The sequence below is a fragment of the Cucurbita pepo genome, chromosome 5 (genome assembly GCF_057944985.1).
Source record: "Cucurbita pepo subsp. pepo isolate OVF chromosome 5, ASM5794498v1, whole genome shotgun sequence".
NCBI lineage: Eukaryota > Viridiplantae > Streptophyta > Magnoliopsida > Cucurbitales > Cucurbitaceae > Cucurbita > Cucurbita pepo.
In genome coordinates this window covers 682,211-703,306 of record NC_141802.1, presented here as the reverse complement: position 1 = coordinate 703,306, position 21,096 = coordinate 682,211, and the positions used below count along the sequence as shown (strand labels likewise).

The following is a 21,096-nucleotide window of genomic DNA, read 5'->3' as shown; positions in this document are numbered from 1 at the left end:
TTCCACATGTGCATGAATGAAACATCTGGCATCGTACACGCTGTCAAGTGTGAATTATTTGGCAATACGCGTGGCAAAGCTGGGACCCGCCACGAGCCTCGTTGGTACATGTGGGCCCCAGTTCTCTTATTTGGCGGCAAAATTGTCTTGTACTGCGGGACCCACCATCCCTCCACCTCATTCTTTCCCGCTCTCTTAAAATTACATTTTTCTCATTTATTTATCAATAATTGCAAAAACGACCCTAAAATTCTAAAAACTTTTACAATTTACCCCCTCAATTATAATTTAAAAAAATTTAACAAAAATTAAATAAAAATGTGCTAGAAAGCTGGTAAAGCACCCCCGCGGCGGCGGCGGCGCGTGCTAAATAATTGTCATTAACGACAGTGATTTACAAATAAAGGTCCAAAACGGCACCGTATCGCATACGACGACGACTACCTTATATGCGTTGAAAATTTCCACCTTCAAAAAATTGACACGTGTCTTTTTTTTTTCCAACAAAATATTTAATTTTCTTGAATAAATATTATATTGCCTTTTGAATTTATTTTTGTGATTTTGGATCTTGATCATTAATATTTTATTTCCCCATCATGCCACATAAATCATTAGATCTACGTTCCTAAAATTTTTATATTTCAATAAAAATAAAAAAAACCTCGTAATTGAATTAATTGATATAATAAATATTAGCGAGGTATGAATATTAATATAATTTATAACACGGGTATTTATTTAAAGTGAAAAATTTGAACATTTTATAATGAGTACGGAGGTGTACACTATGATAATGAGATGATCATCATGCTTGACATGATGTGTGATGGCCATTGTACCTCTGGACATCCTGCTACAGTCAACTAGTTTGACCAAGAGACTTATGAGTGTGTGAGCCCACCTGGTGGGTCCATGCTCGCACGTATGGATCGTGTGTAGGAAAGTACTACACGTTCAATTTACCTAGACTGAAGGCCACCTAGAAGACTATAGATACGTGTTAATCCGTAAAAGGAGAGAGAAAGAAATAAATAATAATAAAAAAGAATGGAACATTATTAATCACATGGTGCAAATAATGTCGTATACTCAGTCACATGGAGAAACTTATTATGGTGATTTGAAATGAAGAATAGAAGAATTTAAAAAATAAAAAATTTGAAAAATGGATTTTCCATTTATTTATTTATTATTATTATTGCGTGTATACGTGGATAATTTAGGAGGTTAAATAAGACAAATTAAATTAAAAAAAAAAAAAGAAAAAAAAAAAGAAATAGTGGAGTGAGGAGCAGAGGAAATAATCCCCACGCGGCATGCCAGCTGTATGGGTATAGATTCCGTGATTGCCTACATCCGGTCCCACGTGGACCCCACTTCCCCTCATTTCCTCTCTCATTTTTATAAAATAAAATCATCATTTCCACTCCTTTTTACTCACCCTTCATTTTCATCCCTTTTTTTTTTTTTTAAATTAATAATATTTAAAAAATAAAAAAATATAACTTTAGATTCAGGGATATAATCGACATTTGTACCTATGTCACGAAGTTGAATAAAAAGTCGACGTGAAGTTATCGTCAGCTCGACATTTTGTCTTACAGTTCAATAAATTTTTACTCCAACGAATAATTTTGAAATGTTTATGAAATGTCAATACAACAGTGCAATTTTTTAAGGATATGAAAACCTGTCCCGAGACATGTTTTAAAATCGTGAGACTGACGACTCTATATAATAAATTAAAGCAGATAATATCTGCTTGCAAATAATATTAGAGAGAGATATTCCATTAAATAAAATAAAATTGATTATTATATTTAATTCAAGAACGGTAAAAATAATATATTATTTGCAATAATAGTAATAATAATAATAAAATATAAGAAACGTAAAAGGTTAAAAAAAGAAAAAATAAAGAGAAAAAAAAGGTAAGCCCTAAAAAAAGAAAAGAAAAATGATATTTGAAAAAAAGAAGGAAATTTTGAAGGATAATTGGATTAAAATAAGGAGTGAGAAATAGAAATTAGAGAGAGAGAGAGAGAAATGTGGATTGTGGTTGCTGTAGTTCCTCAGTTTTTAAGTTCGTGGAATTCTTGAGAATGGAAGCACAGGAAAATTGGTTCTCTCTCTACCCTTTAATGGCGGATTAAGAGAGAGAGAGAGAGGAAGAGAGTCGAAATTCGAGTAATGGGAGTCTCGTCTCGTCTGTTCTCTAACTGTTGAAGTGATCGAAACCTGCTTACCGATCTTGATGGCGAAAACTGGTGTGTTTGATTCTAATCCTACAGTCGTGGGGAAGGCCACGGATTTGAAGAGGGAGTTACAGAAGCTCATCGTTGCTATAATTGATGATGATAATTTCTCTATAGACGCTATTGATCAAGCTAAAGAGATTCTTTGTGCGCTCAAGGAGTTGAAACTCAGGAAGAGATCACGCTCTTCGAATCTCTACGAGAATCTCATTTGCCCTGATGAATTTCGTTGTCCGCTTTCTACAGAGCTCATGAGAGATCCTGTTGTTGTCTCAACTGGCGAGGTTTGTGTTTCATGACTGAGCTTTGTGATTTGTCTTCTACGTCTTGGTGATTTTGATTCTGTTGAATGAAATTCTAGTTTTCTAATTGTTTTGTTCTTGTTTTGTGCTTTTGTTGTGAAAACACACTCGTGTGTTTGCGGTTTGGTTGTTTCGCGTAGAGAAACGAAAGATTTGAGGACATGAGCATGTTCTTCTTCTTACCTTTCCTTCCTCTCTGCATTTGTTGAATGTTTTCCTGTGAATATGTTGTTTGGATATGTCTTGTTCGTCTTCCTCTTCTTCTCCTTCGTCTTCTTCAAATTACCTGTCCTCTGTTTTGCGGACAAGATGTTCTTTCAAGATTCAAATAGTTTCTGATTCGATATTTACTATGTGTAGGATTTTCAAGTTTCTCTGCTTTTTAAATTAGAAATTTCAATTTACCTTCTGTTTTACAATTAATCTTCAGTGATTGTATTAATGTTTCGTATTATAATCGAAGGCAAGGCAACAAGTATTGACCGTGAATCAATATGAATGATTTTACTGGAAATCTGTAGAGGAAACGAGGAGAATTGCTTATAGATCATTTGTGATGTATGATTTTGGTGTAGATCTAATACCATTGTAAATTTTCTTTGTTTCCTTAAGACATTCATTATGGTCGTTTGGTTTCTGAGTGTTCTAGTTGTTGTTTTGTTTCATCTTATTGCAGACATTCGACAGACCCTTCATTCAAAAATGGTTGAAATCAGGAAACCGAACGTGCCCAAGAACTCAGCAAGTTCTTTCACACACGAACCTTACTCCCAATCACTTGATTCGTGGAATGATATCTCGGTGGTGTAGTAGTCGGGGAATTGAGTTGCAAGATCGTGTCCATTATCTTGATGATGATATAATAACAGAGGCTGATCGGGGCCGTTTTCATACGTTAATAGAGAAAATGTCTGCAACATTACCTGAACAAAAAGCTGCTGCTAAGGAGCTTCGGATGTTGACAAAGCGGATGCCCTCATTTCGTGCACTTTTTGGTGAGTCCCATGATGCCATCTCTTTGTTGCTTAGTCCACTTTGTGGAGATAAGTCCCAAAGTAGTGTTCATGCGGATCTGCAAGAAGATTTGATCACAACCCTCTTGAATCTGTCAATCCATGACAACAACAAGAAACTTGTTTCTGAAACTCCCAAGGTAGTACCTCTTCTAATGGAAGCACTGAGATCAGGAACCATGGAAACAAGGAGCAATGCAGCTGCCGCCCTTTTCACTCTGTCAGCTCTCGACTCAAACAAAGTACTCATCGGGAAAGCTGGTGCCTTGAAACCACTCATCGACCTTTTAGATGAGGGGCATCCATTATCTATCAAAGATGCTGCTTCAGCAATATTTAATCTTTGTATAATTCATGAAAATAAAGCAAGAGCTGTGAAAGATGGTGCAGTTCGAGTGCTTCTGAAAAAGATCATGAACCAAATGCACGTTGATGAGTTGTTGGCTATTCTAGCAATGCTTTCGAACCATCCAAAAGCTATTGAGGAAATGGGAGAACTTAGAGCTGTTCATTCCCTGCTCAGAATTATCAGGGAAAGTACTTGTTCACGTAACAAGGAAAATTGCATTGTGATCATCCACGCTATTTGCTTATACGATCGAACCCAGTGGAAGGACATGAGGGAGGAGGAGAAATGCTATCGAACCATTTCTGAACTTGCTCAGAATGGGACTTCAAGAGCCAAGAGAAAGGCCAGTGGCATACTCGAGAGACTGAACAGGGTAGTTAATACGACCCATACTACATAATGAAATTCTTGGCGTTCGAAACTTGTAGATTCTGCCTCTAAATCCGGCACTCTGGTCTTTTGCCAAGACTCGTTCATCTCATCTGTTTTGGTAATCTTCACTCAACTTGTCTGTATATTCTCTTTTTTCTGTGGAGTCTAATTTCGATTTCACTGCCAGCTTCATCGGTTCGTGCCTGTGAATAAATGTGAAGTGAGTTCTGTTCCTAAGTTTTTACTTTCATTTTTTTCATTAGCTTTACTTGTTCTTTCATCATTGTTCATTTCATCATTACTGCACTTTACCAATGCCTGTTTTTCCCTTTCTCTGATTCATTGAACTGAACCAATAAGTTTAGAGCTGTTCAAAAGGAAGTGAGCAAATATGATTGGAGAGAATAAAAGGAAGAAAGGATATGATTGTTGCCTGCATATGTTCCTTAGTGGTATCAACTGGATCTTTCCTTGGGCAACGAACAGGAAAAGTCGTGTGCATCATTTTGAATGGTTTCTGTGATATGTAGTAGTAACGTGGTCAATTGAAGATGAACTGAATAGGAATATTGGATGCCTTCTACCTTTTTGTGAAGATATTCACTGTTTTAGTCTCCTTTTATCCATTATACAATGACACTCCTTTACCTTAGACTTCCCACATCATCTCTTGGGTTACTTTACAAATTCCTTATCACTTCATGCCCTCCACCTTACCATTTCCATCGATACGAATTCTCGACCAAAAACGTTGATACAAACATAATTGTAGCAAGAGGTACTAATATCTATCCTTATGAGTGAGTGGTAAGCCTCAATCTCCTATAATCTTGTCTAAAAATGCCGATGCAAGTATAACCAAGTAAGAAGTAGCTACTAATATCTCTCCTCATGAGTGGGTAAGTTTCAAATCTTCTCCCCTTATTTTGTGCGAGGAATTTGTATGTATATGAAAGGGTTCTTGGTTTCTTTTTAAGCTCTGTGATTTTGTTTTCCCTTTCTTATTCTTGTTGATTTTTGTTTCATAATTTGCTGCCATTGAGGCCAAATGATTCTTTTTATTGACTGTTTACAGGTTAGTTCACTTGGAGGCTACTTCGATTTATTGTCTTCAGTTCTCCTCTCTTCGTTTTCTATAATATATTACCATAAATAGTACACCAAATCAAGTCAGGTTGCTTTCCAGTCCCCTTTTTTCTGCATTCAAGGGAGGGAAACCCCCCCTCATCCTCATGTCCCTGCTAGCTGTATCTTTGGATTTTATTTATAGAATCTTCATTGAAACATTCAACTTGAAAAGATCAGATAAATAAAATGATATCGTTCTTCGGTTCTACTATAAGGGTCATGCAAATATTTGACGACGTAGAAAAAATGGTTTTGAGTCATAGTAGTCATATACTAGAATTTAATATCCTGCAAGTTACCAACGACCAAATATAATAAGGTTAAATGATTGCCCTATAAGTACCGTGAAAGTACACCGAACTCGATGGAAAAGACGTCGATTTAAAATTGCTAAATGGGTTTATGACCTTAATATTGATTTGGAAAGACAATGATATTTGGGTTTGCATCTTAATATAATCATTGTCATACAATGGATTGTGTAGCTATTGTGTGGTTGGTGGTAGAAGATACAAGTCCCCATTTGCTTTTTCTTGTCCACAATAATGTTTCATTTAATCAATTTTTATATGTTCTGTCTGTTCATATGTTCATATGGACAAGTTTAGTTGAACTGTTACATCAATTTTTTAGGATATCACTGCTAATGTTTGGAGCTTTTCTCTTGAAAAAGAGAGAATAATGCCACAACATTGAGAAAAATGATAATTTAATTAATTTTTTTTGTGATCTTAAAAAAAAAAAAGGAAAAATAAATTATGGGTTTGTTTTAATATTATCAGTATTCTTGCCTGGCTGTGAGATAGGATAGAAATGAAAAATCATGTGGTGTGTGGGAGGCTTGTGCAGTACAATAATTTTGGGGACTTTGGACAACAACAATCAATGGTTGGGCCATGAAAGGAGTCGAGACGTTGAAATGCTCGACTTGTTCCATATGAATTGAAAACTCTTATCATCCAAATCACTTGAAAAATACTTCGACTCGATTTAAATTTGAAACTCATACTAACCTCATTTTACAAGTTGTAATCAAGCATTACTTCTTCCTTACGCAAGATGGTAAAAAAAATGGCGTCCCCCATAGTGAGAAAACATTCCACATAATCAATAAGAGCAAACAAATTATTGTTAAGGTTCCATCAAGAACAACGTCAATTTAAATATGAAAATGTATGTCAACTTAAACAATACTCAGCTAGTTAATTCATACTCTCGATTAGTAGATCAAAGGTTTGAACACGACAAGGCTTAGCCAAAAAGGAACAAACGCGCACCCAAGCTGAACATAGCCTTCCAATTAAAACCGTAATGAAGGTTTAAGTAATAACTGTACAATAAAATTATCAAGACAGGACATCATATACATGATTGACGCTACCACCACAGAATGTCATGGAAAGCATGATATCATATGACAAACCGTAATCGACAATGCATACAGAAGAGTCGAGGACAAACTCACGCCGTTAAAGACACGAGACCGTGCAGGCCTAACCATCAACTCGATTGAGTTCCGTTTCAAATTCAACTTAATCTGTCTTATAAGCCCATCCATGCTTATCTAGAAAGGCTTCTACTGCTTCCTTTATGGCTAAATTCGGTACAAGTTGTGACTCATCGAGCAGTTCCCGCGTTAAGGGATCGAAGTTACCCACCTAGATAAGGAAGAAAATGGTTAAAATTGTAGCTACAAGACATGGGAAAATGGCAGTGGAAGGTGTAATGTTGTCACCTTTCGAAAATGGTCGAGTATCACTGCTCTCTCATACGTAACCCCACTCGGAGTAATAACGGGATCACGAAGAATATCAAGTGTAATTTTACAACAAAGATAATCAGGCACCTGAGAATATTGAATTAGTACCTCCACAGGATTTAAACAGCAAATGTTATGCCTAAAAGCTTGTCACAATGAAAAATTGAAGATAGCAACCATCATGCTTATTACCTCAGATGGCGCATCCGCCTCCCCAACTTTTTCAAACACACTTCTTAGAGACTTTAATTGTTTCCTATAAGCAATTTCAGCTTCATCTACAAACCCTTCTAGTTCAGAATGGTCAAGAAAATACTTTTGTTCAAGGGCTGCCTCACAAGCTTCTCTGAAAAACAATACATTCACCAAAATCAAAAAAAAGGAAACAGAATCGAGAAACCCCCCGTCTCAAATTTTTAGTATCAAAGAGTGTTCATGCAACTTGTGCGCACCTCGACTATTCTCATGTGACGACTGCCTAGCCCTAAAATATTTAGTTGCTAGGTACACTCGTAAGATATTAAATTCTAAGTAAGTGGTCACCATGACTTGAAACTCATTTCCCCAAGTCCAGTTGTTTAACGGTTATGGTTCAGTAATATTTTCAGCTAAAAAACGTGTGCCTAACTATTGATTTCAAAAGTGTACATGCATCGAACTCTGGAAACCAAAAAGACTGAACTCAGAAAAGTAACTAACTTCAAGGTCTGTAATTCCCATGAACGTTTGGTAGAAGCTTTTTCCCACTCCCTGTATTTTGCTTTTGCAAGCTCCTGCCATATTTCCTCAACCATATAACTCTTTGGATTTGCACCCCTACCAAGATCCAAAGCCTATAAAAAGAGATGAAAGTAAATTTATGTTTGTATAATAAACATGTCATGCTTACAAAAACTACAGTGGCAGGGATGCAACGTACACGAACCAAAAGTTTAAAATATTTCTAGATTCAAAACCGATATTTTTTTCCATTATTGAAAAAATTATTTGAACCGAAACGTTACTCAGAAGAAATGAGTCAACACCACAGAAGTTTCATTCAGAAATCTGTAGATTCATTTGTAGAACTAGTTGTGAATAGGAGATTTGCACATTCTTAGGAAAAAAATTTCATCTAGCTGAAACATAAAGAAAAGTAATGTCAAGATAAGTGACAGCTGCTTTTCAATTAGTACTCGACCTTCCATCTTATCTAACCAATTGCTATCACTTTCTCTGTTACAACCCACGCCTCCTACAATGACAAACTAAACTATCAAAAGACATCCAAAGCACACATATTCTCTCCTCTTATCAAACTAAAAATCCCTTTGCTGTGCAACACAGTAGGCGTCCCCCATGTAAATCAAGCATTGTGTATCTGTCAAGTAGTCGTTTCTCTAAACTGTTCAAACTACAGTTGAATCAGCTATGCAGAAAATAGGAGAAGGATCTCAGGAACTTGAAAGGAGTTCAGTGGGTGGCTGTGACAAATGAGGTGCTCTAGCCAAACTTTTCCAAGCAAGCACCTTGACCTTTCCTCGGTTCGGTAATTACACCATAAAATCTACATGCACAATATATGGATTCAAGGTATTAAACTTGAGGATTGGAAGGAATGATGAGGGTGGGTTGTAAATCCAGGTATTTGAAAAGCTCACTTAAATCAAGTCTCCTTTCGAACAGTGCAGAAACAGATGGTGGGCAGTTCAGATTATGAAACATTGCCCCGATCTGAGAAAAAGGTTGCCTCCTTTTCTACCTCTAATTTTGATTGATGAGGAAGGAGACCACAAGAATTTCTTTGTACCTCAAAGAAAATCGAGCTGCAGTTCAAGATATTAGTGGTTTTAGAAGATACCTTAATTAGGCCTCGAAAGTGGCTACTGATTGCTTCAAAACAACTATAGAAATCCACCCACCATGACCCAAAATAACTTCTGGTTTGCTATGTTCTTCATCCAATGGACATCCATTTCCCATTTGGATCAAGACCACTCAAGACTTTTCCATCTCTCGTTTGAAGCATTTCTTTAACAACCATAAATGGCTGTACTTTTTGAAGTGTAGAAGTTCATGGGTTCAAAAAATATACAGAGCAAGAGCAATCAAGTCCATGAAGCAAAAAATGGAATCAAAAGTTTTCATAGGGAAGGGCAAAATTGTACATCTAAACTTTATATATATATATAAAGTTTTCATTTCTGCAATCCATAATTCAAATGAATCTCCAATCCAATCTTCTACTCAATTTCATCTCTACGTAGAAATCAATTGTTTTGTATCCAAACGAAAAGGATAAAAGAGGGTACAATACAAAAATCAAAAGTTACCTTCTCCAAATGCTTGATTCCTTCTGGATATACATTATTTTGTATTAATGCTAGGCCTAATATATAATGTCCCTGCACATCAAAAAATTGTCAACAAATGTGATATACAAAGAAATAGAGAAGGAAGGATCATCGATCAAGAATTCAAGATAAGACAAATGCATAAGAAAACTGTAAATAAGTTGGAGGCAGCAGGGGAGGCTGAATTGATATCACGCTCAACATTAAAGCAATACCTTCACAGAATTGCTATCAATCTGAATGGCTCTCCGGCAATCCTCCTCCACCTTCTTCCAATCACTATATACCAGAAGAAAAAAGTAATCCAATGTAAAAATGAAGAGAAACAATGTAAAAATGAAGAAATTGAAAGGAATTAGGGTTGGTGCCCGTACATACTTCCGCTTGCGATGACACAAAGCGCGGTTCGTCAAATACACAGCAACATTCGGGCATAGCGTAATCGCCTTCAAGTCCAAACAACAAGAACATCCCAAAATCAACGAACACAAATAAAACTACAGAATCCAATAATCAAACGATTTGATCCTGATACAACCAAACGTTCTACCTGCAAATTCTGACAAAACCAAAATAGCAACTAGAAACGAAAAGAAATCGAGAGATAGAGAAAAACCTCGGTGTAGGCTTCAATGGCGGCTCCGATTCTACCTTTTTGAAAATAGTGGTTTCCATCTTTTCGGAGAAGCTCGGCCTGTTTTGCAGCACCAGACAAGGCCACGAAGCCCGGCCCCATCGCCGATCGACGGAATCAAAGCGACAATAATGAATGAAACTTTGGGGGTTTTTTAGGGTCAGGCAATCAAGAACAGAGAGAAAATTGGTTAAATGGGATTACAGAAATCGAGGCGTTTCCTTACGAATAGTGATTTCAAGCGATTCGCCGGCAAAATATGTGTTGACGCCAAAGTTGACAAATTTCCCTCTAATTATTTTGTACGGATATAATTATAAATTCCTTTTTTTTTCTTTTTTTCTTTTTTTTCTTTTTTTCTTTCCCTCAAAAAATTAGTACAAAAAATATTTTTAGTTCTAAATAGCCCGGTCCTCCTTTGACCGTTGATTGACGAAAAATGACGTGGCAGTTAACTTCCCCTTCTACAGCAATCTCGCCGTCGCCGTCGCCGTTGCGCCGCCTCCTTCCCCTGTCACCATCGGTGATGCCTCTGGAAACCGCCGAAACAGAAATTTTTTTGCCATCGTCGCTCTGGAAACTGATTTCATTCTTCTGCAGAAGCCCCACCGGTTTCTGCTTGCCGGTGTGGTCCGCTGGCTCCGACCCACCTTCGTCACCGATGTAACCGCCGTGATTAGCAGTCGGACTATAATGTCCATCCATTTCATCCTCTTTCACGGCGAGATTTACTTCTTTCCGTCGCAGTTGTCGCTATCTGCCGTGATCCCCTGCTTCTCGTCGTCGCTCAGATTCGACTGCTTCAGCTTTGGTTTCGCCGGATAAGTGTATTTCATGGCGGCCGGAAGCGGTTGTTGGTGGTGGTGGTGGTGGGGCTCGCGTGGGACATAAGACACCGTAAAAGAGTGTTGTATTTGGTGAGTATTTCGGGGATTCGTGGGATTTTAATGAAGCGGTAAATGCAATCCCAACATTGCCAAATTCATCCCGGAAAACCTCCCTCCACCACCGATAACTCCACCCACGGCCGCCGCCTAAACTACTAATTCCCATTAAAACCACCCCCAAATCTCTCTGTTCGCTGTTACTAGTTCCGGAAACAGAACCAAACCCAGAAACAGAAATGCCTAGAAATTTGAAGAATTCTAATCTAAAGACAGAGGAGAACAGTGGGTTTATGGGATCGAGTGGAGAGAGAAAGTGAAGAGCAGCCAGTTTTAGGAGGACGGATTGTGGTATTGGGTTGACGGAAAACCGCCCATGGTTTCGGACAGTTCCAAACAACCTGACACTGGAGTTCCTGTAAGGGTATCATCGACGGCGGCCGTGGAAGAAGGTGGTGCAACGGCGACGGCGACGGCGACATTGTCGGGGAAGGAGAGAGGAGGAAGCAAGCTGAAGGGGAGGCAGAGGAAGGAAGAACACTATAAAAGTCAACTAAACGAGGAAGCCTTCTTTTTTCTTCTTTTTATATATATTCTTTAAAAAATATATTAATTTCAAAGATTCTTTCAAGGAATCAATTTCCTTTTTAATAATAATTTCTATTAAACGATAATATTTTATAAGAAAAAAAAAACATAATTTCTAAAAACTCAAATTTTAATATTATAATATAATATTTTATTTGATATATATATAAAAATATAGGTCGAGATAGGCAGGAAAGAGATGGTCGATGGAAAATATAATCCCGTCTCTTGTTTTATTTAGCTATCGGGAAGAAAATATTTTTTCATTCTGTCCCTTATTCTCCATTTAAACAGGGATTCTCGACTCCATTGAGTCAGTAGGTTAAATAAACCCGACATTAAAATTAAAATTTAACAAAAAAAGAAAAAACAATAAAAACAAATAACTAAAATTTGAACTAAAACCATTAATATTTTTAATCATAAACTAAAATAGGCAGCTTTAAAATCAATGGCAAAGGCAGAATATACCAAAATAGGATTAAAACTAAAATTAAAAAACACGATTTAAACATTACATTGGAGGAGAAAAAAATAAGTAAATCAAAGAAAACAATTGAAAACGGCAGCAGCGGAGTCCACATTCCGACGAACACTACCGCCATCAGATCGTCGGATTTTCAACATTTAAGAACAAATCCGGACCATTTCATCCACCAAATCTGTAAGGATTTTCAATTAATTCATTCTTCATTCATCCATATTTGGTAACCGTTTCAGTGGCGTTGAATCAATGGTCAAATCAATTTCACCACAAATCATCCCCAATTTTGCCCTAACAAAAAAAAAACGCCTCTGTTCTCTCTCTTTTTTTCTCTCAATCGATTCATCGATTCAATTTTCTCTCTCTCTCTCTCTGTAGATGGAAGCGTTAGGTTCTTACCCGATCAGTTTCGGTTCCGGTAGGGTTCCGACCACGAGCGACGGCGATGAGTCGAAGAGGCGTCCGAATAGGAGGAGAGCGTTCCAGGCCGCGGGCGATTGGCTGAGGCGGAGATCCACGGCGTCGAAGATCGGTCTTGCGGCGGCGGCGGCGGTGGCTGCGATGTTTGTTTTGAAGCACACGGTTACGAATCATAATTACTTGTTCATCGCGAGTGAAACCATTCACGCGGCTGGTCTTCTCATCCTCGCTTATAAACTCACCACTCATAAAACCTGCTCCGGCGAGTTCCTCTCCCTCTCTACTTTTTTTTATTATATAATATTTTTTCCACAAAATAAATTAAATTAAATATTCTTTTATTTTTATTTTTATTTAGTATTATTTACAATAAAATGGTTAATTTTGATTAATATTAGGGTTTTGTTGTTCTTATACTCCGATTTTATAATGAAATTTAGGTCTGTCTTCAAAAAGTCAAGAACTCACGGCTTTATTCTTATCGGTACGATTGATTTTCGGGTCAATTATGGAGGTTGATGTATACACATTTTTGGACTCCATTAATTTCATCACCACGATTTGGGTCATCTATATGATCCGCTTCAAGTTGAAAAATACATATAACAGAACCCTCGATAACTTCCATTTGTATTATGTGGTAATTTTTTTTATCTTCTCTTCTTTTTAATTGCATCGACTTATACATTAACGATGAAATTGATTAGCTATCATCTGTTGTGATTGTGTGTTAAACAGGTTGTACCGTCGATCATGCTTTCGTTATTTATCTTTCCCCACGTCCACTATAATGCCGTGGTTCGTGTGTTGTGGGCATTTGGCGTGTATGTTGAATCTTTTTCAATGTTGCCTCAACTTCTAATGATGCAAAACGCTAAGGTTTTATTTGCTATTTTTCAATTTTTTTCATTTCATTCTCACGAGTTTATTAAATGATTTTTTATTTTATTTTTTAGATGATCGAGCCTTTCACCGCACATTATGTGTTTGCTATGGGAATTTCCAGATTCTTAGCTTTTGCTTATTGGGTCATTCAGGTCAGAAAATTTCCAATTGACACAATATCTTCCACTAAAAAGTGTGAATAGATTTGAAAATATTATTACTAAAAAAAACATAAATTTTTTAGAATAAAATAAAATATACTACTACGAATCTAATTGGAAAAAATATTATGAATATATAAGATATATTCCATAACTAATATTATATTCTTCAAATATTAACAGATTATGAATATCTGGACCAACAGCAATAAGTCATATCATAAAATTTCCTATTCTTATTTTTTAGTCGTTACCCTTGGTTGATGAGCATTTTTTATGTGTTTTTTTTTTTTTTAATGGAATGAAATTTGTGTTTAGGTTTACGAGACTCGTGGGCGCTATTTGCTATTGGTTGGGCACGGTTATTTTTGGTTTATGGCTGCTTTCATCGCTGAAATGATTCAATCGTTCATCTTGTCTGACTTTTGCTATTACTATGCCAAAAGGTAAAAGTCTCATTCGTTTCATCTATCAAAATTCATTAAAAAAAAAAAAAAAAAAAAAAAAACTTAAAATTAACTTGGATTTATATGTTTCTAATTTTATTTTATGGTTTTGAATTGCAGTGTGATGCAAGGAAAGTTGAGGATGCCGGTTTAGAGTATACTTTTTCTCAAAGAAAATTAATAAACAATAAGCGTTTGTTATGAATGTTTCTCGGTTAAAGGAATGCATTTTAATTTTACCTTCGGATGGAAAGCTAGTTCTTGTTCATACCCTCTTGTTATATCTCGTTTAAATTTAATAATATATTATTGTAATGATTCGAATTATTAAATTCAATGTTACAGAGTCGTTGCTTCATATGTGAAAAACTTTCTACCCATCGGTATTTTACAAAATTATTTTAATTATAAGAAATCAATAGTAATTTATTTAAATATCTATTTAATTTATTTGACAAAACATTTATTAAAAATTATTTAATTTATTTTGACAAAAAAAATTATTAAATTAATTAATTACTGATTTTATTATCTAAAATTAAATAATATAACAAAATTGTTAAAACTACACTTTATATTTTTTATTAACAACACTAAATACAATTATTTAATTTATAAAACTCTATATATATATATATTTTTGGTCCTCTTTAATTTAGGAAAAGAAATAACTCGAAATACGAAGAAGAAAAGAAAAAACGGAAATCGACGTGGCCACTCCAGCACCGTCGATTCCACATCCTTTCTCCACGTCTCTTATGAAGTCACGTGGCACCTCAAAACAAGATAATCCACGCGCCGTGTCAAACAAAAGGACCCCACAGAATTATTCGTCACCGTACTCTTACCCCGTCTTATCCAAACAAAACCAGCCACGTGTCTGACAGCGTGTCATAACCAATAATCCGATTCAAAAAAGTTGGCGTCCTTAGCTGTCATATCATCACGTGTCATCAGAGTGGGACCCATAAAAACGATATACATGTGTTCATAGTCTACATGGTTGCGCTGATCTCGCGGCATGAGATTTTAACGTGGAAAGAGAGATTCGTGGGGACGGGAAAGTCACCCCGCCACGTGTTCTTCTTCGCCAGCCTGTCAGACAGTCATGCCTTTTCCCGCTCACGTGGCGTCCCCATGCCTCTCTCTAATAATTTATTATTCGAAAACCTTAGATTAGGATCAAATAATCTCAATTTTAAGATAAGCTAAAATAATAAAATATATTATAATAAAAAAATAATTAAAATTAAGATTACCAAATTTTAATGGCGATGCTCTAAAAATATCTCTCTGATTATATCCTTTCGTCTTGCTTTCTTCTTCCTTCCTCCAACCCCACCGCCGTCCTTACCTCCTCCATGGCCGACACGTCACCCCTTCTCCATTCCCCGAGAATCACTCCGTCCAATCCATATAACCCAACAATCCCGCATCCCCACATTTGTAATCTTCTTTTTCTGCTGCGATTCTCTTCATCTTTGTTCTTCGTTTTTGTGAGAAGATGAAATCTGTGGTCTTACCAGATGAAAACAACAACGACGTAGACGTCGATTTAGCGTTGTCAATCGGCGGAGTTTTTAGAACCTTACCGGAGAAATCGACGGCGTCTGGTTCTTCCTTCACGTTGTGGACTAGCGATGGAGACGAGGAGGATAGCGGAGTTACTGATGCCAAGAATAGAGGCCAGATCCGGCGACGAGAGACCAAGAGGAAACGAGACGAAGAAGACGAACGGAATCCACCATTGAAGAGGGAGAAGAAGCTTCAAGGCGTTGGATATGAATGTCGAAATGGATCTGCAGAGCTAATGCCATATCCTTACTCGTCGTTGCAGTACGTGCCGTTTATGAATGGCTTCGTTTTCCCCTGTGTGGTGCCGTACTGGGCGGCGGCTGGCCACGGCGGTGAGAGAACCGTCCATCAGCCGGTAGCTTGCCGGAGCTTCAGGCCGTTTGAGACGGATCGAAGAGGTTCAGACGGATTTTCGAATGGAAGGAAGAACAGGAAAACTGGGTCTTCTGGATCATCCCCTGTTTGCAGTTCCTCTGTTATTTCTGAAAATTACCAGAGTTCTTCATCTCATGAAGGTGCCTGCAAATCTTGTGTTTCTCAGAATGTGTCAATCCTCGATCATTGATTTCCTTTTCATGAGTATGGTTCTTTATTTTTTCTCTCAGAATCGAGATTTTAAGTTGTTGTTCATTTTCTATCAGGAGGTGGTAGCAGCTATACCAGAAACAATTCGTGTAATTCCTCATCAGATCAACACCAAATGCGATGTCCGAACCCGAAACCGAATACGAATGATTCTATGAATCATGATAAACCAAAGCCTTGCAGTGAGAACAGGACACAATGTGAAGAGAAATCTGGTGAATCCCATGTCCACAAGAAAGAGCCAATCACTGCATCGAGCAACAAATCTGTTTTCAATTCCCAGAGGTCTCCTTCCATGTCAATAAAGAACATGAAGATGGAGAATGAGGAACTTCCAAAGCCTCAAATTCTAAGCCAGAATGTGCCAAGTCTTCAGCAAATGCCCTACGTTTCGACGACCGGAGTTGGCCCCAACGGCAAAACGATCACTGGATTCTTGTACAGATACTCCAACTTGGAGGTCAGTATTTTGTGCGTCTGCCATGGAGAATCCTTTTCACCAGCCGAGTTCGTCAAGCATGCCGGGGGCGAAGAAATTTCTCACCCTTTGAGACACATTACTGTTCTTCCTACTAATGGAATACCATCTGCAATCAGATGAAAGCATTTGATCTTAGATCATAACAGCTTAACGTGTTTTTTTTTTTAATATTGAAACCTTGGGCAGGAGAGGATCTGTAGCGAAGTACTTTATCGTCTTATTTGAGGGCTATTTCAGGCCCCAAATCTTTTGGCTTTGTGCATATTTTTAGAGAACATTTTCAAAGGCATTCAGATGTAGAGTTTCAACTATTACATATAGACTAGTTCCAATGCTAATATCATTCTAATGTTCTATTGGGGTTGAAACTATTTTTTAATCATTATCTAAGTTGTCGAAGTACCTCATATGAGATTGTCAAACTCATTTCCTTCCCTGTTATAGTCACCTGCAAAAAGATGTCGAGCGATCCTCCAGAATATTAGAGCTCTAGAAAAAAGGGAATGTATCAGTATGAGATAGAGTTTTCAACCTTCTAACAAGAAATAAGAATTGAATTATACTCCGATTCCCACCACCATCGCTCCAATGTAAAAAGATCGTTAATTTTTCGTAAAGCTATAATGTCATAGATACGAATATCAAAACTCATGAGAGGTTTCAATTAAATGAAAGCAGATTGAGCTTGAAAAATTAATAAAACATCGAATTAATTGTAATGGTTCCTTTGCTTCATACACTATAACAAAATAGAAATAATACAACAATAGTGGAACGTGATTACTGATTGACGCCATGATAGACAATACACAATTTGACGCAACAACAATTACAATAAAGGCTAACAAAATTGTTTGCGTGATCATGGCTGCAGGATTACCGCCAAGTCTCGCAATGTGGGAGCTGCATTGTTCCATCAGTTAGGCCAAGACAACCTCCATGAATCTGTGTCTACTTCTGCCATTTTCTAATTCACAACTTCTTCTTTGGTCTAGAATCAGCCTTCGGCCGCGACCTAGAAAAGGGAGAGAGGGAGGGGGGAAAAGATGACAGATATGAGATTCAAGTTGGCTTTACAAATTGGGGAAAACAGCACTAACTTAAAAGCACAACACAGAAGTTATTTAGATTACAGAATTTAAGTGATGGCATTTCAATTAGTAAATCTATAAATATTATAGAAAATAAAATGGAATGAACCAAATTCATACAATGAAGGAAGGTAGCAAAAAGTAAAAAGATGTAGGCCAGGAAAAAGTAAATTATTCCGTCAAAACTCCTATCTACTACTGTATTTCAGAAACACGGAAAGAAAAGGAACCAGCTCTAATTAGAGAGTGAAAGTATAACAACATGGAGTTCAAAGCAAAAACATTTCGAACAGGCATCATCTTATTGATTTACAACGTATCTAATGCATCAGCGTAACCATGAAAGTTTATATGAATAAGGCTTTATGAAAACCACAAGGTAAATGTAGTTGTTTTTGTTTTCCTTTTTCTCTCTTCTAATTATCAAAAAAAAAAAAAAAAAAAAAAAAAAAAAAAAAAAAAAAAGGAAAGAACCCCAATATGATAGCAAAGAATTCAAGCGATAGCATTTGAAATAATAAATCAAGAAATATTAAGAAAATAAAATGGCCTGAACCCAATCATGACAGGAAAGTGGCAGAAAGGAAGGGAAAAAAAAAGAAAAGTCTGTTGTTCCAGGTAAAATTGGACCATACGGACAAGCACCAAGTCTATGAAAGTCAAGGACCAAATGAGACTGAAAAATCCAACACAGTGAAAAACAAGCTAAACATGAAGAAAGTCGGGTCACAGCCACTAATCAAAAGAAAGAAAAGAAACTAGGGCTGAAGCCAAGTTTCCTTATCAGCACCCGAGTCCGACATTCCCTGATTCGTGTGATCCTAGTCCGCCCAATAATTCCGATCCTCTTTTACCCTAACCCAGAAAGAATCAACAAAACCGGGGATATAATCACTTTCTTCTATTGGGAGAAGGAAAGCCAACTAAATCCAAAGTTCTTCCAATTCCTAAAGTTCTTGCTAAACTAAATTCCTCCTAGCTAACTTAACCATTAGACATGTGGCAAGCACCACACCAATATGCAAGCTTTTCTTGTCTTCCATGCTGCGTTTTTTCCCCTTGAACAAATTTTACCGTTGTCATGTGAAGGTTAGGTGCACTACCTTGTCAGGATTTTGGCAACAACGCCTATCCAGTACTATAACTTAGAAACTTAGTATGGAAAGAAACCAGCTCAAATTAGAGAATGAAAGATTAATGATATGAACGCCCATTCAACAGGCAAGATATCATTGATATCTAATGCATCGGTACCAAGTTTATATGAAAACCATGATGGCTGAAAATATCTTTTTTTTTTAAAAAAAAAAATATATCTATGCAAAAGTTACAAAATAGCAATGCAATAAATAATATGAGATATTTGAAATGAACCCCCATTTTTTGTAAAAGATGTCAAAGGTACTAATCCCTCCACCTCAAATGTGATTGAACTAATAATAATAATTATAATAATATGATGTTTTGCTATGCTTGCAAATAAAGAGCAGCAACTTGTAGTTAGTACCAACCTTTTTCCAGGTTTCTTCCTTCTTTCAGAACAGATGCTTGCCATTATATCATCAATTGACAAAATTTTCTCAAGACTGCTGTCCAATAAGTTAGACCCATTTAAGGCAGAAAATTGAGACTGATCTGGGACATCTGACAGACTAAGTTGTCCTTTAAGATGCTCCATCAAAATAAACCCTGCATGGATAGCGCCGTAAATGCAAAATTAGTTAGATAGTGCCATAAATGCAAAATTGTTCAGCAACTAATGTAGTAGATAGCAGATAGAAAGCAGCACGGTGCCCGTACACTAGGGATGCTAGAGAGGTGAGAGTTTACACTAGCATTCTAGCAATGATAAGATAATTAGAGGAGACACAAATACAAGAAATACAGCACAGAAAGTAGAAATACCTATAGCACGTAGTGTCTTCAGATCAAATTTCTCAGCTAGATCTTCATGGCCAATTACTTTTGCTCGCTGGAGAACAAGCATTTTAATGCTAATCAGAAAGTCCTGCCACATACATCATATATAGAAACAATAAGCATATGATCCGAACCACACAGCTCATACTGAATGTACTTCTGAATTTGACAGTACATGGAAATCCTAATACAGATCGTCGTCCATTTTTATCAAAATCTAGTAAAAGACATTAATCTTTTCAAATAAAATTCATAGGAATAGATATAAAATTCGCGTGGCTATTCAACAACCACAAGAAGAATGCTCGATATTTGTAAGAAAAGCTTACACCATAAAATGAGTCGGTGTCTAATACAAAAAATTCCAGATGGAACTTACAAGCTCTGATTCAGATAACGAGCAGAGCCAACTGATATCTTCAATTCTGTTATCCTTCAAAATTTCTTTCGCCTCTTCCATAGAAATCTTCCACTAAATTACTCCAGAAAAAGTGCGTAATGTATAGATTCCGCGAAAACTTCAATGATTAAACAGCCTACATTAGGAAACATTAAAGGAAACAACTGTCAAAACGAGAGTTTCCTTAACTTCCTACGATCTCCTTCCCTAAATGCAAACAGTAATACAAGAAAACCTAATGTCAGGTGCTCACCTTCTTTGGCGAGGACTTCGGGTCGCCCTAATTCTCCACTTTAATTCCACTTCGTAGCAACCTCTTTCTATCTCCCGTTCGCAAAATTCTCCTCAATTCCTCCGTCTTCTTTGTGAATCGTAAATCTAAGTCCGTACCTCTCAGCTTCTTTTCTCTGAATTCTGATAATCAAACCTCCCGCGCCGTCGCCTTGGCTCGAATCCGGCGAAGCGACGGCGAGGAGTTCGACGGGGGAGTAGGGCAGAGTTGAGATGATCAAAGAAATTAGGTTTTCAAGAGGACGTTGGATTGGACTCCCTCGTTTTGTACTCTCGTTTGATTTCTTCAACGTCTAATTGTTTCTATTTATATATAGTTTTATACATAAAAAAAAACAATGTTTTCCGTTTTGAACAAGGTGTTGGATTGGACTCCTTATTTTTGGGCTCTTATACTAGTGATTTATGGGCCGACATGAGTTGGCCTTTTAGGCCCATAAACTATTTTCATCTTTTTTTATTTATTTATAATTTAATTAGTTGTTAATTAAAAAATAAATAATATTTTCTAGAGTGTGGATTTAGGTGGGTGTAAAAGTAAAAAAAGTGAAAGGTGAAAAAGGAAATTAAAGGATGATTCTTGTTAGAATAATTTCAAGATTCAACAAATCTTTTAACTTTTTAGATTAACAATAATGCAGTAACTTTCGGAATCAACCATTAACAATAAATAGGTATCAATATAATTATTTTTTGTTCACTCTTGTTCAGACCTATCCCTAGTGGTTGCGTTTTAA

At 36.7% G+C, this 21,096-nt stretch overlaps 5 protein-coding genes and 1 long non-coding RNA gene across 9 annotated transcripts; 3 read left to right on the top strand and 3 right to left on the bottom strand.

Moving 5' to 3' along the window:
• The first annotated feature begins 2,014 nt into the window (after positions 1–2,014).
• On the top strand, positions 2,015–5,630 carry LOC111795518 (U-box domain-containing protein 9). Of its 3 annotated transcripts, XR_002815207.2 has the most exons (4): positions 2,015–2,542; positions 3,237–4,412; positions 4,482–4,514; positions 5,370–5,630. XR_002815207.2 is itself a non-coding variant. In XM_023677996.2 (2 exons), exons 1-2 carry the CDS (start codon positions 2,258–2,260, stop codon positions 4,320–4,322), a joined length of 1,371 nt encoding a protein of 456 aa, XP_023533764.2. In that variant the 5' UTR covers positions 2,015–2,257; the 3' UTR covers positions 4,323–4,634. The 3 variants fall into 3 exon arrangements, 1 of the variants encoding a protein (XP_023533764.2); XR_002815208.2 differs by lacking the exon at positions 4,482–4,514; XM_023677996.2 differs by lacking the exon at positions 5,370–5,630 and having other exon boundaries at positions 3,237–4,634.
• A 1,071-nt stretch (positions 5,631–6,701) lies between these two features.
• On the bottom strand, positions 6,702–11,543 carry LOC111795521 (E3 ubiquitin-protein ligase CHIP). The gene is made up of 8 exons (XM_023678000.2): positions 10,131–11,543; positions 9,893–9,960; positions 9,730–9,793; positions 9,494–9,565; positions 7,881–8,014; positions 7,374–7,527; positions 7,158–7,268; positions 6,702–7,080 (listed from the first exon to the last, which is right to left on the bottom strand). Exons 1-8 carry the CDS (start codon positions 10,248–10,250, stop codon positions 6,955–6,957), a joined length of 849 nt encoding a protein of 282 aa, XP_023533768.2. The 5' UTR covers positions 10,251–11,543; the 3' UTR covers positions 6,702–6,954.
• A 603-nt stretch (positions 11,544–12,146) lies between these two features.
• Positions 12,147–14,374, top strand: LOC111795520 (uncharacterized). Of its 2 annotated transcripts, XM_023677999.2 has the most exons (7): positions 12,147–12,284; positions 12,483–12,786; positions 12,965–13,164; positions 13,263–13,403; positions 13,481–13,561; positions 13,889–14,016; positions 14,137–14,374. In XM_023677999.2, the coding sequence occupies exons 2-7, from the start codon at positions 12,483–12,485 to the stop codon at positions 14,168–14,170; spliced, it is 888 nt and encodes a 295-aa protein (XP_023533767.2). In that variant the 5' UTR covers positions 12,147–12,284; the 3' UTR covers positions 14,171–14,374. The 2 variants fall into 2 exon arrangements, with proteins under 2 accessions (XP_023533767.2, XP_086979791.1); XM_087123665.1 differs by lacking the exon at positions 12,147–12,284 and having other exon boundaries at positions 12,296–12,786.
• A 279-nt stretch (positions 14,375–14,653) lies between these two features.
• Positions 14,654–15,417, bottom strand: LOC111795523 (uncharacterized). The gene is made up of 2 exons (XR_002815210.2): positions 15,276–15,417; positions 14,654–15,163 (listed from the first exon to the last, which is right to left on the bottom strand). It is a non-coding gene; the product is annotated as an uncharacterized LOC111795523 (long non-coding RNA).
• LOC111795519 (uncharacterized) lies at positions 15,418–16,977 on the top strand. The gene is made up of 2 exons (XM_023677998.2): positions 15,418–16,106; positions 16,233–16,977. The coding sequence occupies exons 1-2, from the start codon at positions 15,521–15,523 to the stop codon at positions 16,775–16,777; spliced, it is 1,131 nt and encodes a 376-aa protein (XP_023533766.2). The 5' UTR covers positions 15,418–15,520; the 3' UTR covers positions 16,778–16,977.
• A 344-nt stretch (positions 16,978–17,321) lies between these two features.
• LOC111795522 (uncharacterized) lies at positions 17,322–20,660 on the bottom strand. The gene is made up of 5 exons (XM_023678001.2): positions 20,322–20,660; positions 20,048–20,204; positions 19,654–19,756; positions 19,260–19,437; positions 17,322–17,672 (listed from the first exon to the last, which is right to left on the bottom strand). Exons 2-5 carry the CDS (start codon positions 20,126–20,128, stop codon positions 17,630–17,632), a joined length of 405 nt encoding a protein of 134 aa, XP_023533769.2. The 5' UTR covers positions 20,129–20,204; positions 20,322–20,660; the 3' UTR covers positions 17,322–17,629.
• Between the last annotated feature and the right edge of the window lie 436 nt (positions 20,661–21,096).